We start from the raw sequence: 18,189 nt of genomic DNA on the forward strand, positions 1-18,189 counted from the left end.
GGGATGTGAGGAAAGCGTGGAGGAAAGGGGCTGGTGAGGCTGCTGGGTCTAGAGCAGTGGTTTCCAGCTGCACCTCTGGCCAGGCCTTGCGCATTGCAGCTGCCCGAGATTACAGGCCCTGAGGCCTGGGCGGTCGGCCTGGATAGCGAGGGTCCACCGGCAGCAGGGGCTCCCTGGTCCCTTTGGGTTTGCTACTTCCATCTCCCGTCCCCACTGAGGAGGCTCCACTAGGAGTTTCTGCCCTCTGGGCTCTCCTTTCAGTCTCTACTGGGCCCACCTGGGCCGCCCCTTGGTCTGCAGCTGCTGAGCCTCTTTCAGGTCCTGTGTCCGTGCCCTTCCCCCTCCCCCCGAGCCGCTCTGCTGCCCTCTCACTTCCCTTGACCAGCCCCGTCCCTCCTCCCGAAAATAACTCTGGGCGGGCAGGCACCTTGCATGTTTAGTCGGGGAGCCCCGTGTAACTGCTTCTTCTGTGGGGGGTGGGCAAGGGCATGGTCTTCCTTCTTGGTGTCCGGTTGCCTGGCACAAAGTAGGCTGTGACAGCTGTTTGAATGAGGGATGAATGAATGAATGAATGAATGGGGAATGAATGAATGAATGAATGAATGAATGAATGAATGAATGAAGGTGGGTGATGGGTGCCTGGGGTTTTCTGAGGTTCTTGTGGCTCAACGATTTCTACTTGGTGGAGCCTGTCTGGGCTGAAGGCTCTTGGACTGTGACAGTGGCGTCCTTACCACCACTACCACCACAGGCCTCTGGCAGAACAAAGCTGTTCACTGTCATACAGATGTAATAGTGAAACTGGAAACAACCGGAATGCCCATCGGGAGGGGATTGGATGAGGAATGTGTGGCCCAGGCCAGGGCGGGGTGGGGGAGGACTCCCAAATACCCAGCCCTGCATGGCCTGCTGGCAGTGAGGGAAATGGGGAAAGGTTCTGCTTCCAGTGATGAAATGCCAGGACTCAGGGTTGTGTATTAGTCCCAGCAGTCAGTTTTGTAGAAAAAGCAGTTAAGAAAGTGATAAGTGGTGCTTTTAGGTGGGAGATCACGTAGGTTTTTATTTTATTCCACCTTCCCTCTAAGAGAGGCTGTTTCTACATTGGGAGAAAAGACAAAGAAAAGTTTTATTCTCTGGAGTGATGTCCTGGGCACGCCTGCTGTTAAAATCAGACTGAACCCCGTTGGCAGCTGGTGCAGGGGGAGGCCCCTCAGTTCCAGTCTGAGCCTCAGTTTCCCCATCTAGTAAAGTGGTGATGGTTATTCCAGCCCAGGGAACACCAGAGAGCAAGGCCTTCTGGAAAGGGAAAGACCAGAAAGACCACTGCAGTGGGAGCCCTGGCCGACTGCAGGCCCCTGGGTGCCCCTTGTTCCCCGGTGAGGACTGCCCTCTCCATGCACTCTGAGCAGGTGGGGCCGGGCTGGAGCTTGGCTCCCTGAGCTGAAATACCAGCTCTGGCTCAGCTTTCCTGTGTAAAAACAACCGGGGGTGTTTCCTGCCCCCTCCTCCCCTGGACAGGCTCTGTCCCTAGGCCCAGCCCAGCCTCCCTCCCCCGCTTGGCTCCCCCCTGGGTGGGTGGGGGCGGAGGGTGAGTCTGCAGCTGTGAACATTCCTGACCCTAGTTCAGGGGAGAGAACCCAGCTGCTGGCCGGGGCAAACAATGGAGCCCCGCTCCCCACTCCCCACCCCCCTCCTGTTCTGCCCTGGGGCCTGGCGCTGGTTCTGCTGGAATTTCCAGAAAGTGCAGCTTCTCCAGTTGATCTTCACTTTTCTGACTCATTGGAAAAAGTAAAAACATGAAACAGCTCAGGAAAGGCAACGGTCCCTGGACCCCGCACCCTGAAGGCAGGTGTCATCCGTGTTTTGGGGCCTCCTTACCCATTGTGTCCATCACCAAGGTCATATTTGCTCCTCCTGAGAGAGCCAGAGACCCTTCCAGGAGCCCGACTGCTGGGGCGTGGTGTGAATGGAGGAGGGGGAGGTCCAAGATGATTCACATGGCAAAGTTTATCATGTTGACCATTTTTAAGTGCACAGGTCAGTGCTATTAAATACATTCACAGTGTCGTGCAATCTTCACCACCATCATCTGCAGAACTTTCTCATCTCTCCAGACTGAAACTCTGCACCCATTAAACACCCCCCCCCCTCCTCCAGCCCCTGGCAACCACCACTCTACTTCCTGTCTCTGAATTTGACCAAAGTACCTCATATGAGCGAAATTATACAGAATTTGCCCTCCTGTGACTGGCTTATTTTAGTTAGCACCGTATCCTCAAGGTTCATCTGTGGTGTAGCAGTTGTCCAGATTTCCTTCCTTTTTCAGGCTGAGTAATATTCCACGGTGTGGAGATACCACGTTTTGTTTTTCCATCGCCCATGGATGGATGGGTTGCTTCTGCGTTTTGACTGTTGTGCATAATGCTGCTGTGAACGTGGGTGTACAGCTTTCTCTTTGAAACTGTGCTTTCAATCCCCCAGATACATACTGCTGACCCCTGAGAAGGAGTACATCTGTCAGTAAGGACTCTTGTGCGACCAAATTCATATCAGAGTCTAGCAGTCGTTTGCAGAGGCCTCTCATGCACCCTGCATTTCAGGGGAAAGCTACAGACTGAACCTCCAGCCTCCTGGACGGGGCTTCCAGCCTCTGAATAAACCCTTATAATGAAATTCTTAGTATCACATTTCCACCAGTGGCCCGAGACCTGCCCTGTCCGATAGGAGCTCTGCAGCTATATTCTCATTTGCATATTTACTGATCAATCGGAGCAGCTTCATATTGTCTGGTCAGGGTAAGGGGTTCTGACCAATCAGGACAGTGCTATTTGGACCAATCAAACTGCAGATTTGGATCCCTCATTTGCATAAAAACGGACCCATCGGGGGCTAGGGTGGGCACCCCTTTGTCTTGAGGGGGTGAACTTTCTGTTTCTTCAGGAGGATGTGTTTTCCTGGTTTGCATGCTGTTCACCTGATTAAAGTTTCTCCTTTTACCACCCCCCAGATTGGGGACTCCTGTTGTCATTGGGTGGGTGGCAGTGACCTTTTGTTGACAGTACTCAGAAGTGGAATTGCTGGTTCACAAGGTAGTTCTATTTCTAATTTTCTGAGGAACCTCCACACTGCTTTCCACAGTGGTGGCACCGTTGTCCATTCCCACCAGCAGTCCGCGTCACCAGTCCTCGACGGCACCAGTCGCTCTGTCTTTTCGGTAGTGGCTGTTCTTACGGGTGTGATGTGGTCTCTCACCATGCTCTCCCTCCCCACTGTCCTCCAGGAACTGGGGAGGGGTCTGCCTCGTTGGAACTCCAAAGACTGAGTTCAGGTTCAGTGACTTGGGGAAACTGAGGCGCTGAGAGGGGCAGAGACCTGTCCAGGGTGACCGAGGTGTGTTTCCGGTGTCCCTCTGTCCTCGGTGGCCAGCAGTGATGAGTAAGACGGGGCCCTGATTCCGGGGAGTTCCTGTGGTGCATTTTATCCAGACGGGAAGCAGAGGCCGCTATGGCTCCGGAGGCCACGCTGGCCTCTCCAAGCCTGTGGACAGGCAGCGATTGACTTGGGAACAAGTTTTGTCCCCACGTGAGTGGAAAGGTAGTGACTTCAGAGGCCAAGGCTAAGATTTAATATTTAAAGGGCATCCCTTGCACAGGGGAGGCCCAAGGAGTAGAGAGAAAGGTGGGGGCACCTGGTGTCCGCATCAGGACCAGGACCCTCACCTGCCTCATGGAGGGTGTGGCTCCCCACGTGGGCCCCTGCAACCTGCGATGGAAATGACGCCTGGATATTTGAGGCACGAATGAGTGGATATTTGACTGAATGAGGGATAGGGACCCCGAAAGTGCGGGAGCTCCTGATGGGTTGCAGCACCCGAGGACAGGTTTTTAGAGAAGGGCCCTGGAGCTTGTGTCCTCCCTGCAGACGGGGCGGAGCGGCGGCCTGGCCTCTGCACCCAGCTTGGCGGAGCATCCTGGTGGCTCCTTGTGCGGGTGGCATTGGGGCAGTGGCAGGAGGAAGTACCTTCCTCTTTCCTCATGGTGTTAAACTTGATTTATGACGCACAAACAATGTAATGAAAGTGAGGTGCAGTTAAAAACAGGAAAGTGTGTTTGCGTCTGACCCGCCACCTGCTTGGACTTTAAAACCCTTCTCTCGGTCCTTGTCTACCTGCAGATGTATTTGTGCTTCGCTTTTCACTTTATTCATCCTAACACACGCACACACACATGTACATGCACACTTGCCCCCCCCAGCCTTCCTGGGACGCCCACATTTAGTCGCTCAGTTTTCACTGAGCACCTACTATGTGCTGCTCTTGCCCTGGGCACTTTGGGTCCTTTCCAGCACCTGAGGAGAGATGCTTCTCGAAACGCCTTGTGGTGCCTGCAGAGCCAGGCAGCCGGAGGGCCTCTCCCAGTGTGGATGGGTGGTGCATGGACGCTGCTTCTCCTTGAGCCTTGCCAGCTGGCCCTGCAGCAGCCTCCGGTCCCCACATGGTGATTCAGCGGGTGGCCTGCAGACAGACTGACAGACGGGCAGGCATTGGCTGAGGTGTGTCTCTTGGGGGGAACCTGGCAGTTGCTGGGGCCCACGCCCCTTCTCAGAAGCCACTGTGAGCCAGGGGAATAACTGAACATGACACTTTATTCTTTCTTCTTGAAATGCCTGGACCTGAGGGGGGATCCGCACAGCTTTGAGTGAGTTTCTGCAGCATTTTCCGCACTGTGGAGAAGGCTTTTTTCTGTCCCTTGATGTTCTTGTTGATGAGATTTTTTAAATTTATTTAAAAAATATATCTTTATTGATTTCAGAGAGAGGAAAGGAGAGGGAGAGAGGGAGAGAAACATCAATGATGAGAAAGTCGTTGATCGGCTGCCTCCTGCACATCTCCAACTGGGGATCGAGCCTGCAACCAGGGCATGTGCCCTGACTGGGAATCGAACCCCGATCACCTGGATCCTAGGTCGATGCTCAACCGCTGAGCCACGCCCGGCCGGGTGGTGATGAGATCTTAAAATTGTCATATTTAATTCGTTGGGTTGCCGCACACATGGAGGCCAATTGCATGATCGAGCTGCAAGGGGCGAGGGCGTCTCAGCTGCCTGCAGGTGCTGGCTCCAGCCTGCAGGTGAGTTGGGAGTGGCCTTCATGGGGGGGGGCACATGGGGGTGAAGAACCACAGGCCTGTTTTGGTGTCCTGATTTTGGAGTGCTCAAGTTGGACACCTTTCCATACAGACATGGAGGCAGCCACTGGACAGGCAGAGCTGGGGGCCTGAGACCCGTGGTCAACCTGAAGCTGGAGTCATGAGGGGCAGGGCTCCCATGGAGGGTGTGGCAGGAGGGTCAGGATTTGAACCCATGTATGTGTTTGAAAGTCAGGTGGGTCTCCCTGAGCCTCCCATCCCAGTTCAGGGGTGTGTGAAGCTGAAGCTGGGTGCTGTGACGTTCAGAGGGAGGAGGCGAGGTGGTAGGTCTGGGGCCTAGCACAGCTGCTCCCTGACTTTCCAGAAGCTGGGGGTCTCTTTGGGGCCCTTGTCACCCAAAGAGTTCTGGGTCAGACCTTGGGGTCAAAACCACATTTGCTGAGGGCCCCCGTGTGCCAGGTCCAGGGTCCAGGGACTCCCAGCCTGAGTGGTGAAGAGCTGGAGTGGCAGGTGGAAGAAACTAGGACTCTTGCCTCAGTTTCTCATGAAAATCCACTTTATTCACTCATCTTTTCATTCCACAAACTTTTGCTTGAGGGCCTGTGGGAGCTGAAGTCCTGGCATGTGTTTCAGGGCGTAAGGGCTGCAATAATAGCAGGATGAGGAACGGACAATAAGGGGAGTCACTCATTGGGACCAAAGAGCGGTGGTCTGGTCGGTGCTGGCTGTTAGGGATGCACTTGGCTTTAGTTTCAGTGGGCGAGAGGGAAACTAAGATAGAGGAATGTGTTCTGCTCGGGTCTCTTGGAGTTGTCTTGTCCAAACTGCCTTGGAGAAGAGGAGCTTGGAGGATGTGGGGATGCTCGGAGGTTGACCTTGAGGCTACCTTCCAGAAGGAAGGGATGGAGAAATGAAGTGGTGGAGGCAAGGGGTGGTTTCACAAACGGCTTGTGGCCAGGGCGAATGATATGACTCCGGGCTGCAGAAGAGAGAAGAGGGGTGTTGGATTTGCGGGATTTGGGGGGGGGGGCACGCCAGGCAGGGCGGAGCTGATCTCTCTGAGCCGAGCCTGCCTGGAGGAGTCACACAGCAGGCGAGTGGGATTTGAACCCTCCGGCGTCCATAAGTGGGCTTAGGGAAGATGACTGCGCAGAGAAACTCTAGAAGAGCAATTTCCTGCTGGATTTGTAGAAAACCTTTGGTTTGACCCTGACCTTGAAGCCTTGATAACACGAGTCACTCTATATCCCTATGGCTCAGACAGGCCATTAGCCTGGAGCAGCAGATCTTTTGAGAGGTGCTGGGAACAGTTTCCATCCAGGTAAAGGAGGAAATCACAGGTTCATTCCTCGGACAGCCGTGCCGGGCAGGGCCTGGAGCACCGTAGGCACCTATTAAGTGTCTGCTGACTGTGGATTGAACTGAACGCAGAGCTGAGAATGAAGCTCCCCAGCTGCTCCCCCCCCTCCCTCTCCCCCCACAGACTTCCAAACTGTACTTTTCCAGATTTGTTTTTCTTGGTGCATTTCCCTCAAGTGTAGATGAGGAAGTCCTTTAAGATCGGGACAGGGGTCATCATTTTGCAGCTGTCACCAGCTTGGCACAGCCTGGCTCTGCTTGGCTGCCCGCGTTGCCTCCCTTTGGCCCGAGAGCTCAACCTCCTAACCTTTCAGAACCGGCTTCCACAGCTCTGCTGAGCCCTGTCCCCATTTCACGATGGCAACTGTCTGGAGTGTGCGAGTAGGTGGTCCCATGAAGCTGTGACCACTGTGGAAGGCCATGGTAGAGGAAGGGGAGAGCCTGCTGGGTGAGCACAGGGTGCCGAGGAGCCACAGGAACACATGGTCAGAGGCCCGGAGCCCAGAGGGTGCCAGGTGTCAGCCCTGTGTCTGCAGCATCCAGACAGCCTGGATTCTTTCTCATGAACCAAAGGGGGAGAGGGCAGTGGCCGGGCAGAAGGCGGAGGCTCATGCGGAGTTTTCCGGGAATTGGCCAGAGTGCACTAGAAACCAGTCAGAGCATCCTTGTGGGAGGAAGTGCAGGGCAAGGGTCAGGGGTCAGAGGTCAAGAAGCTTGCTAAGGCTGGACTTGGTGAGCACGTAGGAGGCTGAAAGCCTTTTGAGTAGACTGTGGTAGTCATAGCTGGTAGTTATGGCTGGAGGACTGTGCCGTGGGGATGGAGGAGGCACCAGCCTCACTGGGAAATGCTTGCCTCGCAGGAGAGCTGAGATCAGAGGGACAGAGAGCCTCCAGCCCTAGGCGACCCCATGCAGCTCTGCCTTCACCCTATGGCTTGGTCCGACCTCCTCGGATGTTAGCCCCAGAGGAGGCTTCCCCTGTTCCTGGCTTTGGGGGCCTCTCATGGGTGGTGCCTTGCTTAGTGGCCAAGACCATGAAGACTGGACCAGACCACCTGGGTTAGAGCTGGGTCCTTCCCTCCCTCCCGTCCAAGTGGCATTTCCCAAGCCCTTTTTCCACCTGTGAAACGGGGTATGTGATTGTGTTAGAGGAATGAACCAGACGATGACCATGAGGGGTTTAGTGTAGTGCCTGGTGCTGTTTGTTATTGAGAAAGTGAGAATATCATCTGTTTCAGCCCATCTGAGTGTTAGAAACTTCACCAATGGTGAAATAAAACACATTGCTGACGTGGTTCTTCCTGGGTGACAAAATCTAGCAGCCTTGTGTTAAGCTGTCCGATGGGGAGCGGTGGGCACTGTGCTGCCATGCCCGACTGGCCTCTTTCTCTGGGCACAGAAAACCTGGCTGCTTGAAGAAGTCCCCCCCCTCCCCACAGCCTGCACGGAGACAGACCCGAGGGCCCTGCGAGCGCCGCTTGGCTCATGCGTCAGCGGCTGGCGCCCGACCGCGCCTTCTCCCAGGGCGAGTGCGGCGTGCAGCCGGGGCAATGGCCGGGGGAGGAAATGTTCGTGTTCAGTTGTCCAGACGTCATCGAAGCCCCACACTCCTCACGTAAATCCCCGCTGGCTGTGCTCTCCCCGCCTGCAGCGGCAGATGAGCTGGAGCCTCCCGGCGCTCAGGGCCGAGGGCGGTCGTGGTGGCTTTGGTGGCTCTGGCGCCAGCCTGGAGTTCCGATCCCAGAGATCCCAGCCCCGCCTCCCGAGCCTCCGTTTTCCCCTGTGTGGAATGGGTGACCAGTGACCCAGCCTGCCGGCGCTGCTGGGTGTGCTGAGCGGGCCGCCCCAGCTGGCTGGTGCAGAGGCCCGAGGACAGGAGCAGCGTTCGTGGCCAAACACCAAGTTCCACCTGCCTGCTTGTTTGTGGAGGGGATGCTTCTGGAAGTGAGGCTCGCCACTTAGGCCACAGCAGCTGTTCATGGGGACCCCGGCGCCTCCAAAGCCATCGTGGTCACCACTGCATGGCGGGGAACAGGGCCCCTTCAGAGATGTGGGCTGAGGGTGCTTCCTAGACAGTCCTTTCTTCCTTCCTTCACTTGTCCATTCATTCACTAGATATTGAGCCCCTAGGATGGGTCATTGTCCAGGGCATTTGGGACGCAGGGGGAGAAGATGGTCTCATCTGCTGTCCCTATGGACCAGCTCATCACCTCATGGCCACCTGTTTACCCCAAGGGCCCCAAATTTGAAAGATTTATTCCAGCAAGCTGCATCTATTAAATAATAATGAAGATGTTTTAAATGTTGTTTGGAATCAGCATGGCATAAATAAAACAAGAAATGAATTCATTTTTTCATTTTATTATTGATCAAAGACATGGTCAGCTGCCAGTCAGAGTCGGTGATTGGCAGGCTCAGCAGTGCGGCCCCCGGGGTTTCATATCACCGCGGCGGCATGTGACTTGTCACAGTGAAGCAGTTTTAGTGCCACTTGTTGAAATAGTTCAAGAAAATTCAGTGTATCAATGGGCATTTGGGGGGGCCTCTGTTGTATGACACTAATTTTGGATATGGAGACCCCACCTCTCTCAGAACGATGCAGAGGTTTCCCGTTTTGCTCCTGTCTCTCAGTGCTGGGGTACTCATGAGGTAGTGTGGGGACGAAGCGTGGCCCCTGGTATCCTGTGTGTATTAGATGCTGGGGAGATGCGAGCTCCATGGCAGGGCAGCCATCCTGTTTCCCTTTCCAGCGCTGCCTGGGGAGGGAGCCAAGTGAGGGGTAACAGAGGCGCTAGGGGGGCCCTAAGGCTCCCGTTCGGTGGGGCAGGGCCTCCATGTCACTTCGATGAGTGGAGCTGTGCCTGGCAGTGTCTCCCCAGTCAGTAGGTGGGCCACTGAGTGGCCACAGTGGACCCTTGAGCTGGGCCAGGGACCCCCCCCCCCCGAGCCTGGGGTACACCTGGGGCCTCATGGCTCAGACTCGGGGCCCTGCACTGGGGCCTCCTGAGAGCTAAATGACAGAAGACAGTGAGCAGCAGGCCTGGTTGTACTGGCCTGGGGAGGGGGCGGCTGGGCACAGAGCCTGGGTCCTCACATTAATCTGATTTTAGGCTGATTAGGGCTGAGAGCTGGCTGACATGTCCAGCACAGCCGCCCTGCCTGGAGGCGCCCCCAGCCAGGCCTGAACAGGGCATTGTTTGGTGCCAGGGGCTAGAGGCCTCCTCGTGGACTGGGGCTGAGGGGCAGGAGGTGGGGTGCCCATGCCCCATGGAGTGCCCTAAACAAATACATCGGGGGCTGATTCACTTGTGGGCCGCTTGGCAGGGTGCCAGTTTTCTGGGGACAGACGCTTATTGTGGCCTCTGAGCCTGACTTCTGAGGCTGAGCTTTGGTTTCAGGATGCCGGGGAAGCCATGACCGTCCTTTGTAGGGAGCCGCGCAGGCTGAGAAAAGAGGAGAATGCCTCTGGCCACAGGATGGGCAGCTTCTGGCCAGTGTCTGGGCCCCCTGTCACTCAGCCTGTGGCTGAGACGTGCCCGCAGCTGCTTTGGACCTGCGTCCTCTCACTCTCACCTGCAGGAGTCTCTCCCAGAATCTGCACCCATCCCTGCTGTGATAGAGGGATCGTGAGGCTTTGAATTGCCAGGCTCCAGCCACAGGTCCTCCTGGGCCCAGGGGTGCTGGGGAAGGAGGGGACTGGAAGACAGGTGAGTGGACATGAGCAGCAGAAACAGCAGCTGGCTTAGTGGAAAGAGGAACCCAGGAGGCTGGACACGGGCCCAGCCCTTCCTTACCCTGCTCCCTTCCACCTCTGGGTCTCAGGAGAGTGAAAGGGATGCTGTTGACAAGTACATAGGATGGGGACCTGGGGCTCATGGGCACCCTGGAGACCATTCACTGCTCTGAAGTGCGTGGGTTCAAATCTCAGTTCTGCCATCTTCTGTTTGGGAGCCAGAGTTCTTTTTATTTTTTAATTAAAAAATATATATATATATTTAAAATATATCTTTATTGATCCCAGAGAGAGGAAGGGAGAGAAAGAGAGACAGAAACATCAATGATGAGAGAGCCATTGGGGATGGAGCCCGCAACCCGGGCATGTGCCCTGACTGGGAATCGAACCTCGATCTCCTGGATCCTAGGTCTGTGCTCAACCGCTGAGCCACGCCTGGCCGGGGGCGAGCCAGATTCTTAACTCTCTGAGCCTGGGTGTCCTGATGTGTGAAGTGCGGGAACTCTTGGGGGGTGGAGCATGAAGGCATCAAGTGGAAACTCCGTGCGTGGATGCCTCATGGGCGCTGGAGCCTCCTGCGTCCAGGTTCTTTGCCCCGGGCCCGCTGTGCTGCTTTCCCTGAGCGCTGACGGTATCTGTGCACCTCTTCCTGGGGCGGCCTGGAGCTGGCCGGCGGCGGCTGTTCTGGAAGGTTAGGGCCCGGAGTGGCCATGGAGGGGGTGGGGCCAGGCCAGGCCAGGCTGACGCCGTGTCCTGCTCTGCGCCCGGAAAGGAAGCCTGGCTTTGCCAGCTGCGATTATGGTTAGGAACTGTGTAATTAACTCTAAAAATGGGAGGCTGAGGAAGAATTAAAATAAATGCTTAGTGGAAATTAGAGATGAGTGACGTGCAAAAAATAGGGGAGCCCGGCTGGCAGCTGCAGCGTCCTGTGGGGCGGGCGGGGGGACAAGGGGCGGAAACAGGCAGGAATGAGGGCTCGGCCGGGTTCACACCCCACCTCCTCGGTGTGCAGCCCGGCACATACGGCAGTAGAAACATATTCTGTCTTGCTCCGGAGGCTGTTAAGTCCAACGTCAAGGTGTCAGCAGGACTGGCTCTTTCTTGGGGACTTGAGTGTGCCCCAGGCCTCTCCCAGCTTCTGGTGGCTCCCTGGCCACCCCTGCCTTTCTAGGCTCCTGGGAGCAGCACCTGGGCCTCTGCCCCCATCGTCACAGTGCCTCTGCCCTGGGGTCTTGTGTTCCCTGTCCCTTATTTCTTTAATTATTTTTTTATCATGGTAAAATATATACAATATAACTATTACCGTCTTAACCATGGTAAGCGTACACTAGAGGGATTAGGTACATTCGCAGTGCTATGTAACGATCACACTATCATCTCCAGAATTTCATCTTCCCAAATGGAAAACCTGCGCCCATTAAATACTAGCCCCCACCCCTTCCCCAGCCCTGACACCCACCTTTCTCCGTGAACTTACCTACCCCAGGTGCCTCTTAAACGTGGAAGCTACAGTGTTTGTCCTTCTGTGTCTGCATTCTTCAAAAATGTCACATCTCGGACCACAGAGGGTTGTTAGATCCACATGTGGGTGGATATTCAGTTTAAATTAAGTGGAATAAAATTAAGGTAAAGATGCACTTTTCCAGTTGGAGCAGCCACAGTTCACGTGCCCAGTGGGCATAGAGAGAGCGTGTCCATCGTTCGGAAGGTTCCCTTGGCAACTGCTGTTCTAGGTTCCCGAGACAGAAGAGACGTGGCAACGAAAGTCGTGTGTATTTTTTTTTTCCTGTGCTCTAATGATATTTTGGTTGTCCTTTTTAGATTGAGGAAATGAAAGTAAGTGCACTGTGAAGGTGAGGCAACATGTGGGATCCATGTTAATTTCCTGACTTTGACATTGGTGCTGTGATTGTGGAAGGGGGTGTCTTTGTCCTTAGGAAATACACACCCAGATTTAGATGTTTGGGGGAGAGGGGGTCGTGTCTGCAGTTTTCTCTTACACATTCAGATAAATGACACACACAGTCCCCCCTCGCCCCCAGAGACACACACACACAGAGAATACTATATGACAAAGCAAGTGAGTCAGTATCCTCGGTGACCAGGGACCAGCCCCAGGCAGGACCAGAGGACTGGGCCGAGGCAGAGGGTGCTCCGGGGCAGGGCACCGCCTGCCGGGGGCGGGTGGGCAGAGATTCTGGCTAGGCGGGGGCACGCCCAAGGGAGCTCTCAGTGCAGCTTGGTTTATGCGGGGCCCATCCTTTCCCTGAATCTGCCCATTTGTCTGAATTCCCCTGTGAGCAGGGAATTCCCGGTGGCCCAGGCCCTCTGCGGCTCTAGAAATCGAGCCGTTGAGCACCTAGTAAATGGGTATTGATGGGGATGTCCGAAGCCCAGGTTGCTCTTCTGCTTTGTGGGCCACCGTCTTTGCCTAGCTGGACACCCATTCGGAGCTGGACTGGGTGGACTGCTGGCTCCCACATACCAAATGCCATTCTGTGCCCTTAGGGTATGAACTTAACCCAGTAGGCGCTTTGTGTTAGGAACTCAGGCCTCAGGAGCCGAGCCGCTCTCCCTGGTCTACAAGTTAGAATCAGCGGACAGGTTTCCACCCAGGGCGGAGTGACTCCAAAATCTGCGCTCCAGGCCACCTCGCCTGCTGTCCCCATAAGTTCCTTACCAGCTCCTTCTCACGGGGCTGCAAGCTGGCGATCCGGTACCCCCCCGTGCCTCCTACCCCATTGCGTTGCCAAGCCCAATTCAGACTGGGAGCCCAGGTATTGGGGTACTGGGTGGAGGAGCCGCCAGGATGTTGATCTGGGAATTTTGGCCTTTGTGCTGCTCCCAGCCCCCCACGACTTTCATGGGGTGGTTCCTGGCTGTTGGCTGTGTCAATTGTCAAGTAACCGGTCAGTCTGTGCCAGGAAGGAGGTGCGTGTGTGCCTGTGAGCATGTGAGTGTGTGTGCGTGTGTGTGTGCACGTGCTCCGTCCTTGCTCAGTCAAGGTCAGCATCTTTTTTTCTAGTTAAGATCATCAAGTTGAAATGTGCTGGGTCCCCTTGAACAGGGTGGGGGTGGGGCACATGGTCATGAATGACCGAGGTGAGCCTGAGCTGTCTGCGACGTCTGGGCCACTGGGACAGAGACCGGCGGGTCTCTCGCTGGAAAGTGTTGGTCCTGAGGGCGCAGGGAAGCAAATGTTTGCCGTTGCTGTTACTGTTGTTCAGTTCCACGGTTTAATGGCTTTTCTCTTCTCTTCCCTAGTTCCTCTGTTTGAAGAACATACGCACTTTCCTTAAAGTCTGCCATGATAAATTTGGATTAAGAAACAGTGAGCTGTTCGACCCCTTCGACCTCTTTGATGTCCGAGACTTTGGGAAGGTAAGTGACCTCTTCCTCCAGTCTCAGTCCCCGAGGCATGGTGCCCGAGGTGGCCGAGGGCCGGCTCAGTGGCCGGTGGGCCAGATAAACAGACAGGGCCTGGCCCTGCAACACAGAGCGGAGTGGGTGCTTCCAGCCCCTGCCCCGCAGGTGCAGGCGGGAGCCTGTGGCGAACAAGAGGGGCCGAGTCGGGGGCTGGGGGCACCAAGTGCCTTCCTCCTCAGACCATTCAGGGTGAGGCCAGGTGTCGAGGCCAGGAGGGTGGAGGCACAGCAGGGCGTGGACAGTGACAGAACAGGGGATGGAGCCCTGGGGGACCCGGAGTGTTTACTTCCTGCTCGGAATCCTCGACTCTTCATGGGAGAATGGGCTGCTGTTTGGACCAGCTCCTGAGGGGCCGGCTGGGGTGCTGCAGGTTTATTGTAGCGCTCTGCGAGAGGGGCCGTCGTGGTTACACCTGAAACAGGCTCTGACAGGTGTGAGGCAAGCGGGGGGGGTCGCCTGAAGCCCAAGGACCTGGAGATGATCTCCTAGGTCCACAACAAACAGCTCAGAAGTCTCCCCATGTTGTCAGAAAGTGTCACTTGGCAGCTGTCCTGAGAATCCTGCTGGCACAGGGGAGGGGACCTGAGGCTGGGCAGGTACAAAGACTATTTGGCTTCCCGGTAAGCCTGGGTTCAGGGTGCCATGTGCCATCAGATAGCACAGCAGGTCCAAGGTCACTCCTTTTAAATTGCTGGGATCAGGACCATGACCACTTCTTGAGGGTTTGGGGGCTGCGGGGTTGAGTGCAGACCGGGTTCGGATCTGCCCGTAGCCCAGGTGTCCCAAGTCCCTTCGAGCTCCTGCAAAATCTCAAGGCCGCCCTTCCCTCTGCTCCTGGCATGGACTCAGCAGTACGGCCACTTCCCAGAAGACCCGAGGGGCCAGTCTCCACCTGCTGACGGGAACTCTCGGGAGATATTTATTGCCTAATTTATCTGAGGACCAGTATCAGGGACTTGGTGTTTAGGGAAGTGTTCCATGGATACATGATTTATGAAGTGTACAGGGAACTTTGTGTCTGCAGTTGCAGATGCTGAGAGGTCAGTATTTGAAGGGCTGCAAGGTGTCCGATTAGCATCAATAGCTGGGACTTTCCCATAAGCCACCTGGGTCTGACGCTGATTCCGGCACCTGTTCAAGAGCCCGTTACTTTGTGTAGTCACCCAGTTCTTAGGTTCCAGTCCCCTCTGATGGCTCTGTCTGGGACTCGAAGGCCCCTGTGCTGCCCTCTGCCCGGGGTGCATTTGCTGGCACAGCCGCCGAAGCTTGCGTGGAGCACGTGGCTTCCTTGCCCAGAAGTGGCTCTCAGGTCCCACAGACCTGCTTTCAGATGGATCGGAAAAGTTCTTTTGCTCTTTCTCCTTCGAACAGCGGGGCCCTGGGCAGGGGAGCAGCTGATGGCTCTGGGCTCTGGAGAAGGGCCTTGGGAACATAGGACGTGCACACACACACAGCCACACGCACACTCAGGCCGTGTTTGAGTCCCAGCTCTGCTCTCACAGTGGGCAGCTTGTAAAGTGGTGATAAGAAAACTACCCTCCAAAGTCTGTGGAGTGGAAAGTCAAACAGGTTAGTGGAGTTCTCAGCACCTGGTGTGTGTCCCGGGAGGCACATCCTGGTTCCTAGCTGCCTTCTCCTTGGTCCTGTGGCCTCCTCTGGTCTGCCTGGGAGCAGCCTGTGCCAGTCTGTGTATGCGGGACATCTTGCGGGGGACTGTGCAGGAGGCCCGGCACCCTTGTTGAGTCAAGAAGCTCAAGTTGGTCCAGCCACCTTGCTGGGCCTGGGGAGGCTGGACATCCTGGTGGCCCCCCAAGATTTCTCCCTGGAGGTATCCCCTTGTCATGTCAGGGACCCGTTTCCAATGAGGTCTCATGCTTGTCCTCTGCTTGCCCCCAGCCAGGCTGCCCTGCATCCAGGGACCTGCCTGGTCCACTTGGCCCACATTTGCCTCCATTTTAGGCAGAATTAACAACCCAAGAGGAAGGTCTGCATGGCTGTATCTGCTGTTTGAGTTAAAGAGCAGAGCACACCCTCTAATAGATGGGTTTAACTCTCCTATTTATTATTCATTAAAACATTTTGCCAGGCTCAGAACTTCTGAAGCGGTTAAACCTGGCTGTCAGCAAGGCTGGGGGCGACCGACAGGCCGCGTATTAATTTAGTGCGAAGTGAGCTGTACAGCCAGTTCACCCAAGTGTGACTGTCTGTCCACCTGCCTCTGCCCTTCCCTCCCACTGGCAGTGAGCGCTCACATGTGTGGACTCCATGCGCTGTGTGCCAGGCTCTTTACATCCATGAGTCCCAGCCATCTTTCAGGGACTTAAGGAAGGAAGGAAACCGAGGCCCAGAGAAGGCATGTCTGGCTCGTGTCCCACAGTGACGGTGGAACTGGGGGGGGTGTGTCTAGCCAGGTCATACTGACAGCAGAGGTCAGTCTCATGTGTTCTGCTGTGTCCCTGCCCTCTGCCAAGTGAGGCAGCTATAGTCAGGGACAAGGTGTGGTCATTGTGTGGTTCTGCCATTGGCAGGGGTTGGGAAGCTAAGCAGGAGGCCAGCCCTCCTACAGACACCCACCCATCACTGTCCCCTGACTTCTCGAGGATGCTGGTGCTTCTAGAAATGAAAGTGGGCCAGTTGAGACACCTTTAGGGGCTCAGGACCGAACGTGATGCTGAGGAACAGGCCAGAATCAGTACCAGACACCGCTGGGCTTCACCCACGGTCACCTCCCTCTCGGGCTCTGGTTTCCCCAGCTGTAAAGGGTCTCTGAGGACTGGAGGGTCTGAGATGATGCACTCACTGTGTGCCGCCTTCGGGTGGTGCCCGGACGCCAGATGAGAGTGGGCAGGGTGCAGCCTGGAGCGTTTGCCTCACCCAGCCACTCTGGTCCTACCTCACCTGTGTGGAGCTGTCATCCAGCCACACCATTGATTTCCCCGAGCACCTGCATCGATGGACGGGTCCCCCCGGGCTTGGTCTGGTCAGGGAGGAAGGGAGCAGGCAGCTTTGGGGTATTGATCCGACACCCCTTGTCTCCGTCCCCGGGCCCCGCGCCGCCATGTGTTTGCCCATCTCCCCTTAATGTTAGCTCATCGTGTGGCGAGTGCAGACGGCCCTGGCTCACGGGCGGTCTTTCTGCTCTTGTTTGATGGCTCTCAGAGGCGGCTGCTGCGGTGAGTTCATTTGCTCTCACCGTCTTAATGTCGTCGGAGAGACACTCTGCTCCTCTCACAGCAGCCACTCCGCTAATGACTTATTAAAACACAGTTGCCGCGGAGCGGAGCAGCCTGCAGGCTCTGGCTGGGTCCGTGCGGGTGCCTGGCTGAGGCCGCCTGAGTTTCTGCTTGACAACATTTCCTCCTTTTATCTGCTTGTTGTCATTTTAGGACGATGTCAGACCACCTGCTTTCAGAAGAATTTGACAGCCCAGCACACACATGCACACGTGCTCATGCACACACATGTATACAGTCCCCCCCACACCTGCGCATACATGTACAACCAACACACACATGCACACACATGTACAGTTTGCACACATACACCTGCACTCATACCTGCCTGCACACACATACACACGTGTGCGCGCACACACAGTCAGATAAGCCCGTCGAACCCTGACCTGCCATTTTCTGCGTTTTTCTCTTTGGAGTGCCCGCTGTGGGCCAGGTGCAGGGGACAGAGTGGTGAGCAGACAGACGCCCCGGCCTCTGCTCTCAAGTGGGTGAGAGGAGGTGGGGAGATCTCTCCCACGTGTCTGAGCCTGGGGGCTGAGGGCTGAGGGCTGAGGGCTGAGGTCTTCGGGAACCGCCAAATCTGCACCCTGGCTGTGGCCCTCCACAGACCCTCTTGACTATCTTACTCCCCTCTCCTCTTAGGATTGCCCGTTTTCAAAGATTATGCATATGAAACCAACGACATTTATTAGGTAATTAGTTTTCCCATTTTTAATTAATCAAAGATTAATTATGAATTACATCTCCAGTTAGCATTTCTGATCCACATCTGATAATGATTTTCCCACACAGAGGGCACACCCACCAAGAAAGGGGCTGGCAGGAAGCTATGAGTTGGGTAGGTTCAGTTTGGGTGTGTTCAGGGTGCTTGGAGACCTCTGGGATGATGACCTTCACCCAGGGTCAATGACCTTCAAGGACCTCAATTTGGGTACCTTTCATTGTGGTCATCAATAGGCAGTGTGTTGGGTTTGGTGGTGTCTGCCCGCTGTGGGGAGGCAGCTTGGAGGGTGACAGGCAGCACTCCAATCTCGATCCAACCCTAGGCTTCTCTGTGCCGTGGGGCCCTGGGAGGGTTGGCCATCAGCTGGGGCACTCAGAGGGTGGGCACCTGGGGAAGAATGACTCCCCCCATTCACTGGTGTCAGTGTGGTCTTTACGAAGCTGCAGAACTTGGTGCCGAGGCCTCCCCAGCTGGGTGAGCAGGCAGTGGGGACACTGGGCATTTTTGCCCAACTATTCGGGCTGTCCTGTCACTGACTGAGCCAGTGGCATGGTTTGGGCCAGCCC

General features: G+C 55.7%; 1 protein-coding gene across 2 annotated transcripts in view; it reads left to right on the top strand.

Annotated features, from left to right (window-relative positions):
• Positions 1–18,189, top strand: part of VAV2 (vav guanine nucleotide exchange factor 2) — a 113,563-nt gene that overhangs the window by 17,767 nt on the left and 77,607 nt on the right. For both annotated transcript variants that reach the window (XM_087822970.1, XM_087822972.1), the window contains exon 2: positions 13,502–13,618. In XM_087822970.1, coding sequence (XP_087679096.1) covers positions 13,502–13,618 — 117 coding nt within the window. The remainder of the gene's footprint in view (positions 1–13,501; positions 13,619–18,189) is intronic.

The sequence above is a fragment of the Miniopterus natalensis genome, chromosome 12, assembly GCF_054644295.1.
Source record: "Miniopterus natalensis isolate mMinNat1 chromosome 12, mMinNat1.hap1, whole genome shotgun sequence".
NCBI classification, from domain to species: Eukaryota; Metazoa; Chordata; class Mammalia; order Chiroptera; family Miniopteridae; genus Miniopterus; species Miniopterus natalensis.